Source organism: Diospyros lotus, chromosome 13, assembly GCF_014633365.1.
Source record: "Diospyros lotus cultivar Yz01 chromosome 13, ASM1463336v1, whole genome shotgun sequence".
NCBI lineage: Eukaryota > Viridiplantae > Streptophyta > Magnoliopsida > Ericales > Ebenaceae > Diospyros > Diospyros lotus.
This window is the reverse complement of record NC_068350.1, coordinates 6,088,860-6,103,297: the sequence shown is the minus strand read 5'-3', so window position 1 is coordinate 6,103,297 and position 14,438 is coordinate 6,088,860. Positions and strand designations below refer to the sequence as shown.

Sequence of the window (14,438 nt, the reverse complement as noted above, 5' to 3'; positions counted from 1 at the left end):
GTCATCTAGAGCGGTGAAGGTGAGAATTGTAGCATGCTGCACTTGTGTATCATATCTGATTACTTAGTCATTTTATGCTTCAAGGTGGAGTTTGTTATATTTTGTGAAACATCAAATGAGGCCCAAAGGTTGGGGGGCCATTTGGCAACCGTGGGCTGCCCTTTTGGGCGCCTACTGGAGGGTCATTTGGCAGCCACCGTTGGCCCAGCCCAAGCCCTCTGCCTTTTTGCCTTTGTCGCGTAGCCTGTAGCGGATCACTCTTACACGATTTCATCTGAGCCGTTGCTGCTTCCTTTATCCCGAGCTATCTTAGCTGTCCAGTTGCCTTATTTATCACTCGCCTCGAGATTGATGATTTGATTGAGAAGATGAAAGAAAAGAGAGGGGGTCGGCCAAGAGTCGGTCATTTTAGGGTTTTCTCTCTTTTTCTCTGTGTAAATTCTCTGTACAGTCTCGTCTTCTTCTTATCCATATGTGTTCTCTGGTTTGATTCAAGGTAAGCTCTTAACCTGTCAAAGTGGTTTTGAGCGTATTGTATAGAGAACCAAGCTTGGTTTATTTTGATTTTGTGTATGGTTGTAATCGAATTGATTTATATAGTGGAGTGAGCTCTTCTCACCAGAGGACATAACCCCTATTTGGGGTGAACTACTATAAATCGTGTGCCTCTTGGTTTCGTTTATGTTTTAATATCTGCTGTGTTATGTTTATACTCTCGGCCATTAGAGTTGTTATCAGCAGTGTATGATTTTGACTGTATAAGGAGATTTGCTATCTCTGTTTATTCGTAACAGAAGGGTTATGGATAATTCCACGTTGTAGATCGATGATGAATATAGCCTTAGCTAGCTGCGACCCTATTGTTTTTTATGTTGATAAAGAATGAAACGAATAGAATTGCGAGGGAGAAGCGATTTAGGGAAATTACCATGTGGGATAGATGCGGGCATACACCTAATTGAATCTGAAGGATGTATTTCTCATTTGCCAGAAGATGAGAGAAAGAGAAAGAGCAAAAGACAGATGATGAGAAAGAGGAGCATATACTATGGTAGAACTTTAGATGGTAGACATGATATATGCTACACCAAAACAGAAGACGAGAAGAAACTTACATCCAAAAAATCATCAACGAGTGCAGGAGATGGAACTCCTGTCAAGTGGTATGTTTCTTTCAACTTCACTAGGCTTCTCTCTCGTCGTCTTCTCTTGGACGAACTGAAGAACTAGAGCCTGATGCCATGTTCACAGCCTGCCCACGTGTGAATCTCTGTAACTGAATCATCCGAGCATAAATCCCTTCGGGGTGGTTTTTCAGAAGGTGCGAGTGGGAGCCTTGTTCGGCCACCTTTCCATCGTCTATCACAGCAATGACATGAGCGTTTCTTATGGTTGATAGCCGGTGAGCAACCACAATTGTGGTCTTTCCGGAGCAAGCGCGCTCCAGAGCCTCTTGAACGCACCTTTCTGACTCAGCATCAAGAGCACTAGTGGCTTCGTCGAGTAGCATTAGCTCTGCCTTCCTTAAGAAAGCCCGGGCAATCGCAATTCTTTGCTTTTGTCCACCAGACAGTTGAACTCCCCTCTCCCCAGCACATGTTCTGTAACCATCCGGGAGCGATGATATGAACTTGTGGGCATTTGCTAGAGTGGCAGCTTCAACTATCTCCGCTTCAGTAGCTGACTCGCGTCCATAGGCAATGTTTTCATAGATGCTTGTTGCAAAGAGGCACGGCTCCTGTGGCACCACTGCAATGTGTTGTCGCAGCGACTTGAGATTGTATTTTCGGATGTCCTTCCCGTCGATCATGATCCTTCCAGAAGACGGCTCGTATAATCGTTCTATCAAAGCAATGACCGAGCTCTTACCGCAACCACTAGGCCCCACAAGAGCAAGAGTCTTTCCAGCTCGCGCGCGAAGACTGAGGTCTCGGAAAATTGGCACATCAGGGCGCGTGGGGTAAGAGAAGTCCACGTGCTTGAATTCCACCTCCCCACGAAGGCGATCAGGAACTGGGGCAGAGTCCGGGTCCGGCTCATCCGGGTCAATTTCAGATTTGCGGTCAAGAAGGTCAAACACTGACCTCATGGCTCGCCCACCCTTAATGAAGTCAGGGGCCAGTGTCAATGTTTCTGCTGCACCGTTAGCAGAGACCATGAGAACCATGAAGACTCTGATCGTCTTAGAAAAATCGGAGATCCCATGCTTTACAAGCCAGGAGGCATACCAAAGGCCAAGGGCGTAGGAAGCATAGAGTGAGAATTGGGCTATCCCGTACCCACTCCCAGCAATCTGTCCCTTCCAGAAGCAGCGCCTAAGTGGAGCTTGCAGGCTATTGGTGAAAAGGCTGACGATTTTTGACTCCGAATTGAAGGCAGCAATGGTTCTCACATTGGCTACGGCCTCTCCTGCCAGTTGCGTGGCTTTCGCATGCGCAGCTTCTAGGTCGCCAGAGAAACCTTGCATGAACATTTTCTGTTGAAACAAACGTATAGACAACATTCAAACAAAAATGTTAAAAAGAGTCAAGGCTGGGAACCATCTATTTTTCCAAAATTCCTAAAAACCTAGGAGTAAGTGGAGAACGCACCTGAAGGACAGTGGCTGCAACCACCACTGGAAAGACAGCTATGAGGACAAGAGCTAGCCGCCACTGCAAAACGAACCCGGCAGTGCAGGCAACGATCATTAGTGCTGAGTTCTGCATGATCACAGAAATACGGTCTCCAATAGCCGACCTGACATTGTTGGCATCAAGAGCCAGCCGGGCTGCAATTCTAGAACTCTCATTCTCCTCTTGATCGAACCATGCTATTTCATTTTTCAGCACTGCCGCCAACATTTTTTCCCTGACCCGTTTGGTAAGGTTTTCTCCCACAACATCCCAAAAGAAGTGCTGTAACGTGTTGAAGATGAGTGCGGCTGAAGAAACCCCGATCAACAGATAGCAGTATTTTGCGATTTCTCGAATCATGTAAGCATGATCTGGATTGTAGTAGATACTTAAGACTGCACTCAGAACATACGCAAAGAAGGCACTGAGGGAGCCGCAAACAACAGAGCCTATCGAGCCAACCAGCGCATAAGCCCATTCGGGAGAGTTCATTTTTGCGAGGCGCCAGAAGGAATTGGCTTGTTCCTTGAATGCCAACTTTTCCAGGCGATAATTAGGATGTGAAGCGTCCAGCGAGAGGCTAAAGTCAGATGTAGAGAAGTCAGATAGCCGGCGTGAGTATGGGGATCGGCCGTAAGAGGAGTTTCGGGCAATTATTGGTGAACTCACTGAGTTCCTGGCACTGGAAGGCCTGCCAAGGAAAATCCAGTTTTTAAGCAACAGAATCATCATCTACTACTTATATTTAGGATCTAGAAGTGGAGAGAAATAGCTACCTTGCACTGCTCTTTCTGGCATTATTAAGTGCAGTTTCGTGAGCTGTTTCTTGCATCCGGATGAGCTTTGCATAAACTCCATTTTCTCCTTTAGCCATAAGCTCATCGTGAGCTCCGATTTCTGAGACGCTACCCTGCTGTAGTACCGCGACAAGGTCAGCCTTCCGGATAGTGGAGAGACGGTGTGCAATGACAAGGGTTGTTCTCCCGATCATGAATCGATCCAGAGCCTCTTGCACTAACTTTTCTGACTCGGAGTCCAATGCACTTGTTGCCTCATCTAGAAGCAAGATTGCCGGGTTTTTCAGCATTGCCCTCGCTATGGCTATTCTCTGCTTTTGCCCGCCTGAGAGTTGAAGGCCCCTTTCTCCCACCTGCCATTTTCAATTGGTTTGCTTCATGGTAATGTTGGAATTTACCCCCAAAACAGATAAAACAATGCAAGAATTCAGCAACTCTACTGCAACCCAGTTTCCATTCAGAGAATCTGAACCTCATTTGCGGTTAAGTCATTTTGTTAGCTGCTCAATTTTTCTGATCATAGAACAAATTCTTGCTCCACTTAAAACTTTCACCTTTTTAATTTGATTTTTCCTAGCTGTGGACATTGTCCAGTTCTCATTATCCATCTTCTCTCATCATCAATATGGTGGAGTTCAATTTGACATCCTGAGATTAACATTGAGACTCTAGTACTTTATCACCTGGATTATCTTTAAATTATCATCCCGAATTTGATAAAACTTTGGTCATAATTTGATAGATTCTGTTTCCTGCAATTAATACACTTTTTCTTTCCCTCACCTGCCACCGTCCAGCTATTGCTTTCCATAATAATGTTATTGTCAATGTCATATAGTCCCCATTTCATTATCTAATACATTCAACAAAACTTCACATAGTTCTTTATTCTATTGATGCTATTATTATTTCTATAACCTTTGATGAACCCTACGTATTCTTTATTTCATATTGTTTCTTTTTTTGGGGCATATCTGCCTTGCTGCCTCTTAAGTTTATGTAAGGATAAATAAAACCCTATTTATTGTCTGCACATGCTTTGGTGACAGAAACCATGTTACTTCTTTCTATATGCATCATCAAATCCTTCTCCTCGTTGACTTTGAATAAATCTCAGGTTGATTTGTTGACCCAGCAAGCCATTTCAGACATTAAATTAGTGTAGCTATCAACCAAATGCCCTTAAAAATTCTACTAAGCATGTCCCCTCCATTCAAGATCTATGACCAACTTTCATCTTCCAGGCACAGAAAACTAAATATAAACCATCTAAACAAAACCCTCTTATCTTTGCACGTTTTTGTTCTGTGAAGTGGTAATTTATGTTAATTTCTTAGTTTAGCGGGTTAACCTGAGTGTCGTAGCCATCGGGAAGCTTGATAATGAACGAATGGGCGTTGGCGACTCTGGCAGCTTCTTCGATCTCAACCAGAGATGCGCCGGGACGACCCAACAGTATGTTCTCTTTGATGGTGGTGGCAAACAGAGCAGGCTCCTGGCTCACCAGACCAATTTGCTGCCTCAGCCATTTCAGCTTCAAAGTCTTTATATCATGCCCGTCCAACAGAACTTGCCCTGCACATCTTCCATTTATTAACAGAGATTTTCACTGGCAGATGAGCATTAAATTTATCTCCTCCGACTCTCATAAATCCTCTAATTATGTAAATGTATATAGAATCCATTTAATGAATTAAAATGAGACATTTTTACTGGGATTTACCTGAGGTAGGATCATAGAATCTCTCAATCAGAGATACCACAGTGCTCTTGCCGGAGCCACTGCTTCCCACCAAAGCTATAGTTTTTCCAGCAGGAACAGTCAGAGAGAGTTTGCTGAGAATTTGAACTTCAGGCCTCGATGGGTAGGCAAAATCAACGTTTTTCAGCTCAACCAGTCCCGTGACAGCATCTAATTCAACACCCGATTCGCTATTTCTCTCAACACCCGGTTTGTGATCAATTATACGAAATATCTTCGCGGCTGCAACCCTGGCCTTGGCAAATGCAGCCATGCTTGGAGCCGATTGTCCTAGAGCTCTGTCCAATCAAACCAATTGCTGAGCAAACAAGGTCATTAAACTGGAGACATGGAATTTGATTGGTTTAGTAGAGAACTCACAGGCCACCTATCATTACAGCAAACATCGTGGCAATGGCAAGTCCTCCATTTGTATAATGGTGCCTAACCAGATAGCCACCATACCAGAGCAGCAGAGCATAGCAACAAAATACGACGAAGTAGGTTGCTCCGAGCCCCATTCCCTTGGCAAATCCGCTCTTGTATCCGAGCCTCTGAGCAACCTTCAACGCCGAGGAGTAGGCTTGTAATGCTCTTGATTCGCCAACATAGGCCAGAACCGTCCGGATTTGAACTATTGTCTGCAAATTAGCTTGAATGAGGAACACCCAGATGACAAAACATGGAAAACTAAGCAGTCAAGGCTACATTTGGAACTGGGATACCAAGCCTTTTATCTGAATATATGAGGTCGGTTACATAAATTCTGATTCTTCAAGTCATTTCTCATTTCTGTCTATTGCCTTATCTTAAAATTTTGCTGAAGGAAAAATTAAATCTTCTTTTCCAGTTACAGACGAAGGGTATGTTTAGTTTAGTTTCAAACACAAGACTGAGTAGCAGAAATTTCAGTTTCTTTCACCTGTTCTGCAATGTTTCCTGCTTGGGAAAGAGCTTCTTGGCTCTTGGCGGAGAGCTTTGCCAATGTGGTGGTGTGAATGGCTCCAATTATGGCTATGAGAGGAACCACAGCAAGAGTGACCAGAGCCAACTGCCAGATTGCAGTGAAACCCACTACAAATCCAGACACAAACGTTGCCATGTAGTGTATGAAATTACCCAGCTGCAGAAAAAAAAAAAAAAAAATCAAAACAGACCCACTTTAGAACCTAATTAGCTACTAATCAACAATATAACATTCAGGATTGAACAAAATTGGTTTTTGTTTTTAGTTTTTTTTTTTTTTCTAGGGCTCAAAAGCGTTGTCTGCATGACGACAACATTGCACCGAGGAACAAAGTTGGGTTCTTCTTCTTCTTCTTCTTTTTGTATTAATTCATTCACCTTCTCGCTAATGGCGTCTTGGACCATCACGGCATCAGTGTTAATGGCGAAAACCACATCGGATGTTCGGACCTCTGTATCGAAAAATGGAATATCCTGGTTCAGAGCTGCCTCCAAGTACTTGATCCTCATTTTGGTGGATTGCCTTTCTCCAGTCCACATCCAACATGAAATCTCTGTTACCAGAACCAGTTTTCAAGCTCTCAATGTCAATGAAATCAAAATTTCTTCGGCATAAATAGGGAAAATAACACCATTTTTCCAGAACCAAACAACCCACCTGCCCATGAAGATGCCCATATTGCAGCCCCCACAACAAGAAAGTAAAACGCATACTGCAAAATTCACAAAGGATATTAGCCTTCTCTTTCATAGCTTAAATGTGACGCTTTTTTAACGATCGTTGTCACGTAATCAGCTATGATATAACTTGCTTGGAAACGAACTTGATATCATTTTGAGTGGTACTAATCAGTCTTATCGAGCTGATTACCAAAAGAAGATGATGGATTCTTGAGTTTTATTGAATTACCTTGACAACTTCTTGTGTCATTTTGTCAATGTTGTTGGCATTAGACCCAAAAGAATTAACAAGATCGGCGAAGAATCTGAGGAACAAGGGCAAGGAAGAGCCATGAACAATGGCGCCAAACGTTCCAATAGCCATCAAAACATAGTCCAAGCCGTCGGCGAATCTGAAGAGCTCGCCGAAGGCAGATGAGGCCGGAGAAGAACCGAGCTTCTCTTCATGGCCACCATTTTTCTTTACCTCCATTTCTCGTCTTTCTTCGGACGCCTTTCCCTCTATCTCACGGGCTGTTGAATTGGGCGATGGGTTGTCGCCTTTAAAGGTTGTCTCTGAATTGGCTGACACTACGAGCTCGAGGCCTTGCATTTCAGACCATTTCCATTGCTCAATCGTCTTTATCTCCTCGGAATTTTGTGACATTGCTCTCTCTTTCTCTCTCCAACACTTTGGAGCTCGGTTTTCCTCGCGTTCACTTTTCCCTCTCTAGACTTTTCTCTCATCTCTCCCACAACATGTCAGAGAGAGAGAGAGAGAGAACAACTGTTCAAACTACAAAACAAGCTCTGATTTTTATTTGTGTTTTGTTTTTCCTACAGTTTTGGGTGGTTTCTTCAGTTGCTTCTGGCCTAAGCAGAGAGAGAGAGAGAGAGAGAGAGAGGAGTGGAGTGGGAATGAAGAGAGAGAGAGGCTTGGCCGGGCCGACAAGAAATACTGTAAGAAACTTGAGATTGGGTTTTTGACCAAAGATTAGATTCAAAGTGGAGCGGCAAAAAATATGCTCATTCATTTACTCACACATCCCCATCTATGTTCCTTTTCTTTTTTAAAAAAAAAATTGATAAATGTATAAGCTTTAATTCTTATTTGGGCTTTATGGCTTCTTTAACAAGTGAAAACTGTGAGAAGGGCTTGTCCAGGAAAGTTCATGTTCAAACCATACCTCCCTGTCTGTCCCCTTTAAATCCGGCGATCTTTCCTGCAGTCGGCTTTATACACACACTGTTCACGTATCTACATTCCCTCTTGACGTGTCGTGACTAGCTTGAACCTTTGACTCAAAATTTGACAATAGCAAGATCGGATATATATATTGGGTAAACTCATTATACACTTATACTAACAAACAATGTCTCTATAATCTCTTATGATCGACCGAACCCATAAAAGTTTATCCAAAGAATCATCTCTCTGTAAAAAAATTAGCCATATATCTACGTTATGTAAATTAAGGTTGTTGTGGGGGCATGAGAAGATTAGATGAAGAAGAAGCTTATTGGGCAGGCTAAAATTTATAGATCTGAGGTGTGTGAGTCAGAGCCAAACTCCTTTAATCATGCCTTTCGCAGTATATAAAAGAGGAAATACTGAGCCAGTCAGCGAGTCAAGTGTTTTTATTAAAACGAACACAGATGAATTAATTATAAAGTAACTAAGGTTTCTGGGTTTTTCTGAGACTGCCTCACATTTAAATGTGTATATAAAAGTATATGAGAGAGGGAGGGAGAGAGAGAGAGAAACAACAAAGTCTTCTTTTGTTCTGGCAGTGCCAGCCATCAGCCATGAGCATTCCTCTATGCTGTAAAAGAGGTCTGAAAAAGACTCTTTTTTCCCACATATTTACCGGACTGTCCTTTCTTTGTATTTTCTAATTTTCTTTTATTTTTAAGACAGGTTCTTATTTTTATTTTTTTATTTTTACTACATAAAAAAATAATTCAGTGTCAAAAGACTTATATTTAAGAGTTTTTGTTGGGAATAGAAAGGTTAATCCGAAATCAAGAGACCTCCGTATGCGTGCTGAGTGAGGCTCATCCAACACCTTTAGGCTATTTTATGAGCTTAATTTAATACTTTTTTAATAGAAATATTATTAGACCTTTTTTTTAGATCTTAAGTACGACTTGTGACGTATTCAAATTTCACACCCATATAAACACGTACATATGACGCTTTTCACTTATATTTTTACTAATGCTAATTAGTATGAATTTGTTGAGGAAGTAAAGAAAGCCCACAGTGATGTCACAGAAGAGACTGATCTACAACAACTCCATTTAACACGGTGGACTTTGCAACAACCAAGTAGGGAAGAGGTAAAACTTGAGGAGCAAGTAAAGCCCAGCCAGCACTCTTCTGGGTTCTTTCAGATGATGGAATTTGCAAATGACAAGAAAGAAATGGATTCATCCATTTTCATCATTAATTTGAATTGGTAGGCCATCCCTTTGTTTGACACCAACCCTGCATCCACCACTGTAACAAAGACACTTTATATTTCAGATCATTAAAGATTAAATAGTGTGTCACTGTCAGTTAATGACTTATTTCAGTGGTATTTTATAATTATCACTACCATTCATATTATACAGTGAGAGTGTACAATTACGTGATGGACTGACTCTTATATCCACGTCTTTAATGTACCCGATTTTTTATTTTATTATATTATTGTGTTATTATTTTTGTAAGAACAATTATTTTTATGATTTAAACTCAAGATCACAAAAATATTAAACTGATCGTGGTTTCAAAAATTGACCGGGCAAGCATAAAAAGACACCCAATTCACCAAGTGACATCTTCTCATAGACATGGGATTCTGTTGCCTTTGGCCCCTTGAAAATGGGGCCATTATGCCCCAGGACTAAGTCCTCCAGGATAAGACAATTTAACAAAGTAGCAAGAAATTGAAAGTAATCAGTACACGAGACATGAAGGAAAGTGCAGTAAATAGGAAAACAATAATGGTCGCCCTCTCTCGGCATCAAGCCTCAATCTGTCTGTCGTAGCAAGAGTTAAGCAAGGAAAACACTTTCTTTTCTTATAAATTTATGGCAAAAATAATATGACACTGATGTTTGTCTCATTATATAAGAATAGCTTTATATGATTAATTTTTTTCTTTTATAACACTTCTTTTTAGGTAAAGGGCAAAAGTGGGGCTCTATAATAGAGGCCTGAGAATTAAGTTAACTTTGTGGGTTAATGATATGGTAAATGTGCTACATCCAATAAGGTTGTTCGTTGAAGAAATGAACCCTAAAAAGAAATTCAATAAGGCCACCAAGATTAGGTGTGGAGGGTGAGAGAGTTGGTGGGGTGGAACTTCAATAACAAAGTTGAATTAAGCAACCCCTTCTAGAGTATTTTATTAGCTGCAAATCAGCGAAATTTAAGGAGATGGAGATGGAGTGGAATGATTTGGAGAAGTCAAAAAGGGGAGACTCCAATCCTCTTTCTTTCTCTCTCATATTGAGAAGTCATTATGGTGGTTGTTAAAAGGGATTTACTGTTTATTATTATTTTTTTGTTTTTATCTTAATAAAAAAATATATTTTCAAATTTTACTAAAATATTTATGTAAAAGGGGTAGATTCAATCTCTCGTATCTTTATTAAATAAAACTTAACGTTATAAGTTTGTATTAAGCTTCTTCTATTATATTATTTCAAATTATTTATGAAATGATTAATACTTTTTACAGTCTTAATAATATCATTATTAATCTTTTCAATTATAAATCGTAATTTTTCTTATTTATTTTTTTCTATCATTTTAGTTAATATACCATCACGAGCGCTCTCGCTATTTGATCCCACAATTTCAGTAAGAGAGGCAAATTAGAGAATTTAGCAGATAGGTTTCGACCCCTAACACAACCACAAATGTGAGGGCGACAAACATTTTTAATTTTTCAGAATCGCTCATTGTCTGTTGAACTATCTCCTGACCAAGGTTCAAACACGAAACCTGAGAACCCAAAGAGCAACACCCCACAATTCTTCCTTTACCGATTAATCTATGTCTTGAGGGCTATTTTTCTCTATAAGAGATGGGACAAATTTAAAAAAAAAAAACACAAAAATTGCCCCCCTCAATTGGTTCCCATCAAAACTGATACATGCGAGGCTCATTATGCCATTTCATTGTCTTTCTTGTAGCTAATTGCTAATTCTTCATGAAATTCCAAAATTAAAAATATGTAATCTACTAATCTTAATTAAAAGGTGACAATGCACTAACTAATGGCAGTCACATTTCATATGAATGTTTTCTCTTTAAGCTACTAAACCCCCCCCCCCCCCCCCCAAAAAAAAAAAAAAGAAAAAAGAAAAAAGAAAAAACCCTCGTAAGGATGGATGCATGCACCCTTACGACCCTGCCACGAGAAGCCACAAAGGAATATACCAAATGACAACCATTTGTATGGTAATATACATTTGCAAATAGCTTAATATATAGCTAATGTCATTAGATATTAATATATCACTTTGTTGGGCATATTGGGTACAAATCTTGCTTTGTATATATTTGCATCGATAATCTCTCTGTCTGCTTGATTAGCCCAAATCCAGTTAAAGTTTCCTCACGTTGTAGAACCAATGCCCCTAATATAGCACCTTCTCCTAGCTAGGGTGCTAAGGAAGCAAGCCTATATCAATAAAGTATTAAGATAATGGTCATATATAACCTCTAATTAAGCAACATACGCGTTGCCTAGAAAACTAGCTTCCCAACTGGTTTGACCATTTGTTGGGTGCGTGCATTACATATTTTTCTAACAAGTGAGGTTTTGGTTTCTGTGAGGTTCGGGATATATCATATTTATACATAATTTTTTATATAAAAAAATAGTTTTACCTCTATGATCGAAACACGCCACAAGAAAACTGCCATATTTATAATGATTTAGTTATTTTTGGACTTATCTTTGATAGAATAATAGACAATGGAAAGGTAGTGGGATATAATAATTTAAGGAACAGATGAAAGTGACAAATCTTTGAAGAAGATTTGATTTGAAGCCAAATATTTACCCATTCCACACACATTGACAACCAGCTAGAGAACTAGGTAAGCATCACATGGCTGTTGTTGCATAGAAATTTAAAATAAACAAAAAGGAGAAAGGGCAAGTCAAAATCTGGGTTGAAATGATCCTCATCATGTCATCTACAGACAAAAACTGAGTGCCCAAGCACCCATCTGGGGAGCACTTGAAATTGCTACTTCACCTAAAAGACAATTTTAAATTATGGGCCTAGCTAGTTAATGACCATCTTTCTTCAAAGAAAAGGGATTAATGGCTATGATAGTAGACACAGCATCATTTTTCTTTCACCGTTGTCTTCTTTCTTGTATGGTAAGAAAAAGAAAAAGCTCTTTAATTAAGTGCTAACGTTCGGTTTCTTTCTTTAGGTAGAGTCTGTTTTATATATAATATATATATATATATATTTTAATTTTTTTGTGAAGAAATTGTTTGCATGACATAGATATAAACGCATGCATTGTCAGCATATATCTTCTTAAGTAGCCACTATTTGAATCTAAATATATTTACACGAAGTTGCTTTGATCGATCTTAACAAGATTGGTGCAGTGGAAAGTTAGTGCAGACCCAAATTTGGCAGCTAATATGTGTATGAATCTGCCTCAAGGAATCAATCCAGCTCCTACCTAAAATGAAGTGGAAGATCTTATCTTATTGTGTTCTAGATTGCAAATCTGATACTGGAACCCCACTCTCATTCAATAATACAAACGGTTCTTAAATTAACTTGTATGTATCTCAGTTTTTTTTTTCTCTTTCCTCTTTTTTATTTCTAATAATAAGGATTAAGTCTGAATTTTAATGAATGTCTATATATAAAAGGGTCGGATTTAGCCCTTCATCCCCCGATTCCTTAAGTTACTTGTATTCAATATTGTGTTACTACTCTTATTACACTTTAGTGATAGAATTCATAGTTTTGAATAAATTTAAAATGAGTAAAGAGATGTTGCTCACAAAATACAAACAAACTTATAAATTATATACTAAACCAATCCCATTTTTTAGAATTATATTCTATAGTTTTTTAATATAAATTAAAAAACATAAATTAATAGATTATTTTTTAAAAGGATAATGGAATAAATTTTAAATAAATTAATTAGATTAAATTAAATTAATTAATTGATTAAAAAATAAAATGAAGATTTTATATATTTTTTTAAATTTCATTTTAAAATTATTAAAATTTTGCTGGGTGTTTTTCTTATTTTTTTAAAATTAAAGTTTTTAATGAAATTTTATTTTTAATGATTTAATTATTTTTTAATTAAATAATTAAAAATTAATTATTTTTTAATTAAACTTTGCTGTAAATATTAATTTAATTATTTTTTAAATTTAACTGGAATTTCTAAAAATCACCACTAAATTGATTAAAAAATTATATTTTGTGGCAATTTTTCAAAATTGTCGCAAATATTAATTTAACTTTTATTTAATTATTTAATTTTATTTAAATTTAAAGGCAATTTTTAAAAATTAATGCAAATATTAATTTAATTTTTATTCAATTATTTAATTTTATTTGAATTTAACGATAATTTTTAAAAAATCGTCGCAAAATAAAATTTAATTTAATTTTTTAATTATTTATTTATTTTTTAAATTTAGCGACTATTTTTTGAAAATCGCCGCTAAATTTAACTTTTTAATGAATTTTGCGACGATTTTTTAAAATTGCTATTAAATATTAAAAAAATAGCCGCAAAATACCATATTTTGCGATAATTTTAGAAATCGTTGCAAAAAAATCGTTGCGAAAAATTAATTTTTTTATAGTGTTAAAAACCATTTTTAAAGACATTTAAACTCTTATACTTCTCAAACTATCACATTGATAGTATTTAAAAGCTTATTTCAAGTATGCATCCTTTGGCCAATTTTTTGCCTCACATCAAAGTGGATAGGGCATCCATGCATGCTCCAGCTCAACCACCAAATTAAGACACATAACATTGGTATTTGTCAAAAAAAAAATTATATATATATTCGATTAGTGGAGAATGGCCTGTTTGATTCTAACTAGCAACTAGTTTTGAAAGTTTTCTTAAACATTTTTCCAGTTGGTATAATGGGAATCCGACTGGAAAGAATCAAGAAAAAGAGGGAAAATAAAGGGTCTTCCTTTAATGTTTTTGTTTTTAATTTAGGCAACCTTAACGGTATCAAACCTATGCGAAAAAATCTTGTTCTTTAATAATTAAGTGGAATATTGTACCATACTTAGGTGGTTTCTCTAATATCTTACCTTAAAACTTTTTCTCCAAAGTGGAGATTAGCTCATCAATTAATTGGCGTTTGAAAGCACATGCTTTTGGCATCTTCTTGATTTATACAACTTCTTTTAGTTGATTATAAATGAGCTTTAATTGGATTCGATTCTAATTGTTTTCTTGATAGAATATTTTCACACATCCTTGTTTTACACACCTGTCTGTCATCGTATTCCCAGAAAAGAAAATCTATTCGTTAAGCAAGAAATTGAATATTGAAGCATAACTAAACTAATTACTTGCCCAAAACAAGGAAGATTGAAGCATAAGTATAATCTTTTTTAGGGTGTATATTTAATCGC

At 37.8% G+C, this 14,438-nt stretch overlaps 1 protein-coding gene across 1 annotated transcript; it reads right to left on the bottom strand.

Moving 5' to 3' along the window:
* Nucleotides 1-1,024: 1,024 nt before the first annotated feature.
* Nucleotides 1,025-7,761, bottom strand: LOC127788686 (ABC transporter B family member 1). Its single transcript, XM_052317255.1, has 10 exons — nt 7,030-7,761; nt 6,778-6,832; nt 6,498-6,673; nt 6,076-6,276; nt 5,535-5,794; nt 5,136-5,452; nt 4,764-4,987; nt 3,392-3,765; nt 2,592-3,306; nt 1,025-2,476 (listed from the first exon to the last, which is right to left on the bottom strand). The coding sequence occupies exons 1-10, from the start codon at nt 7,444-7,446 to the stop codon at nt 1,184-1,186; spliced, it is 4,032 nt and encodes a 1,343-aa protein (XP_052173215.1). The 5' UTR covers nt 7,447-7,761; the 3' UTR covers nt 1,025-1,183.
* Nucleotides 7,762-14,438: the final 6,677 nt, after the last annotated feature.

Excerpts from the sequence above, each read along its gene's own strand:
- LOC127788686 (XM_052317255.1), bottom strand. The coding sequence starts at position 7,446 with ATGTCACAAAATTCCGAGGAGATAAAGACGATTGAGCAATGGAAATGG. Across the intron at positions 3,766-4,763 it reads CCGATGGCTACGACACTCAG|GTGGGAGAAAGGGGCCTTCA; the intron begins GTTAACCCGCTA and ends TGAAAATGGCAG. Across the intron at positions 3,307-3,391 it reads GCCAGAAAGAGCAGTGCAAG|GCCTTCCAGTGCCAGGAACT; the intron begins GTAGCTATTTCT and ends TTTCCTTGGCAG.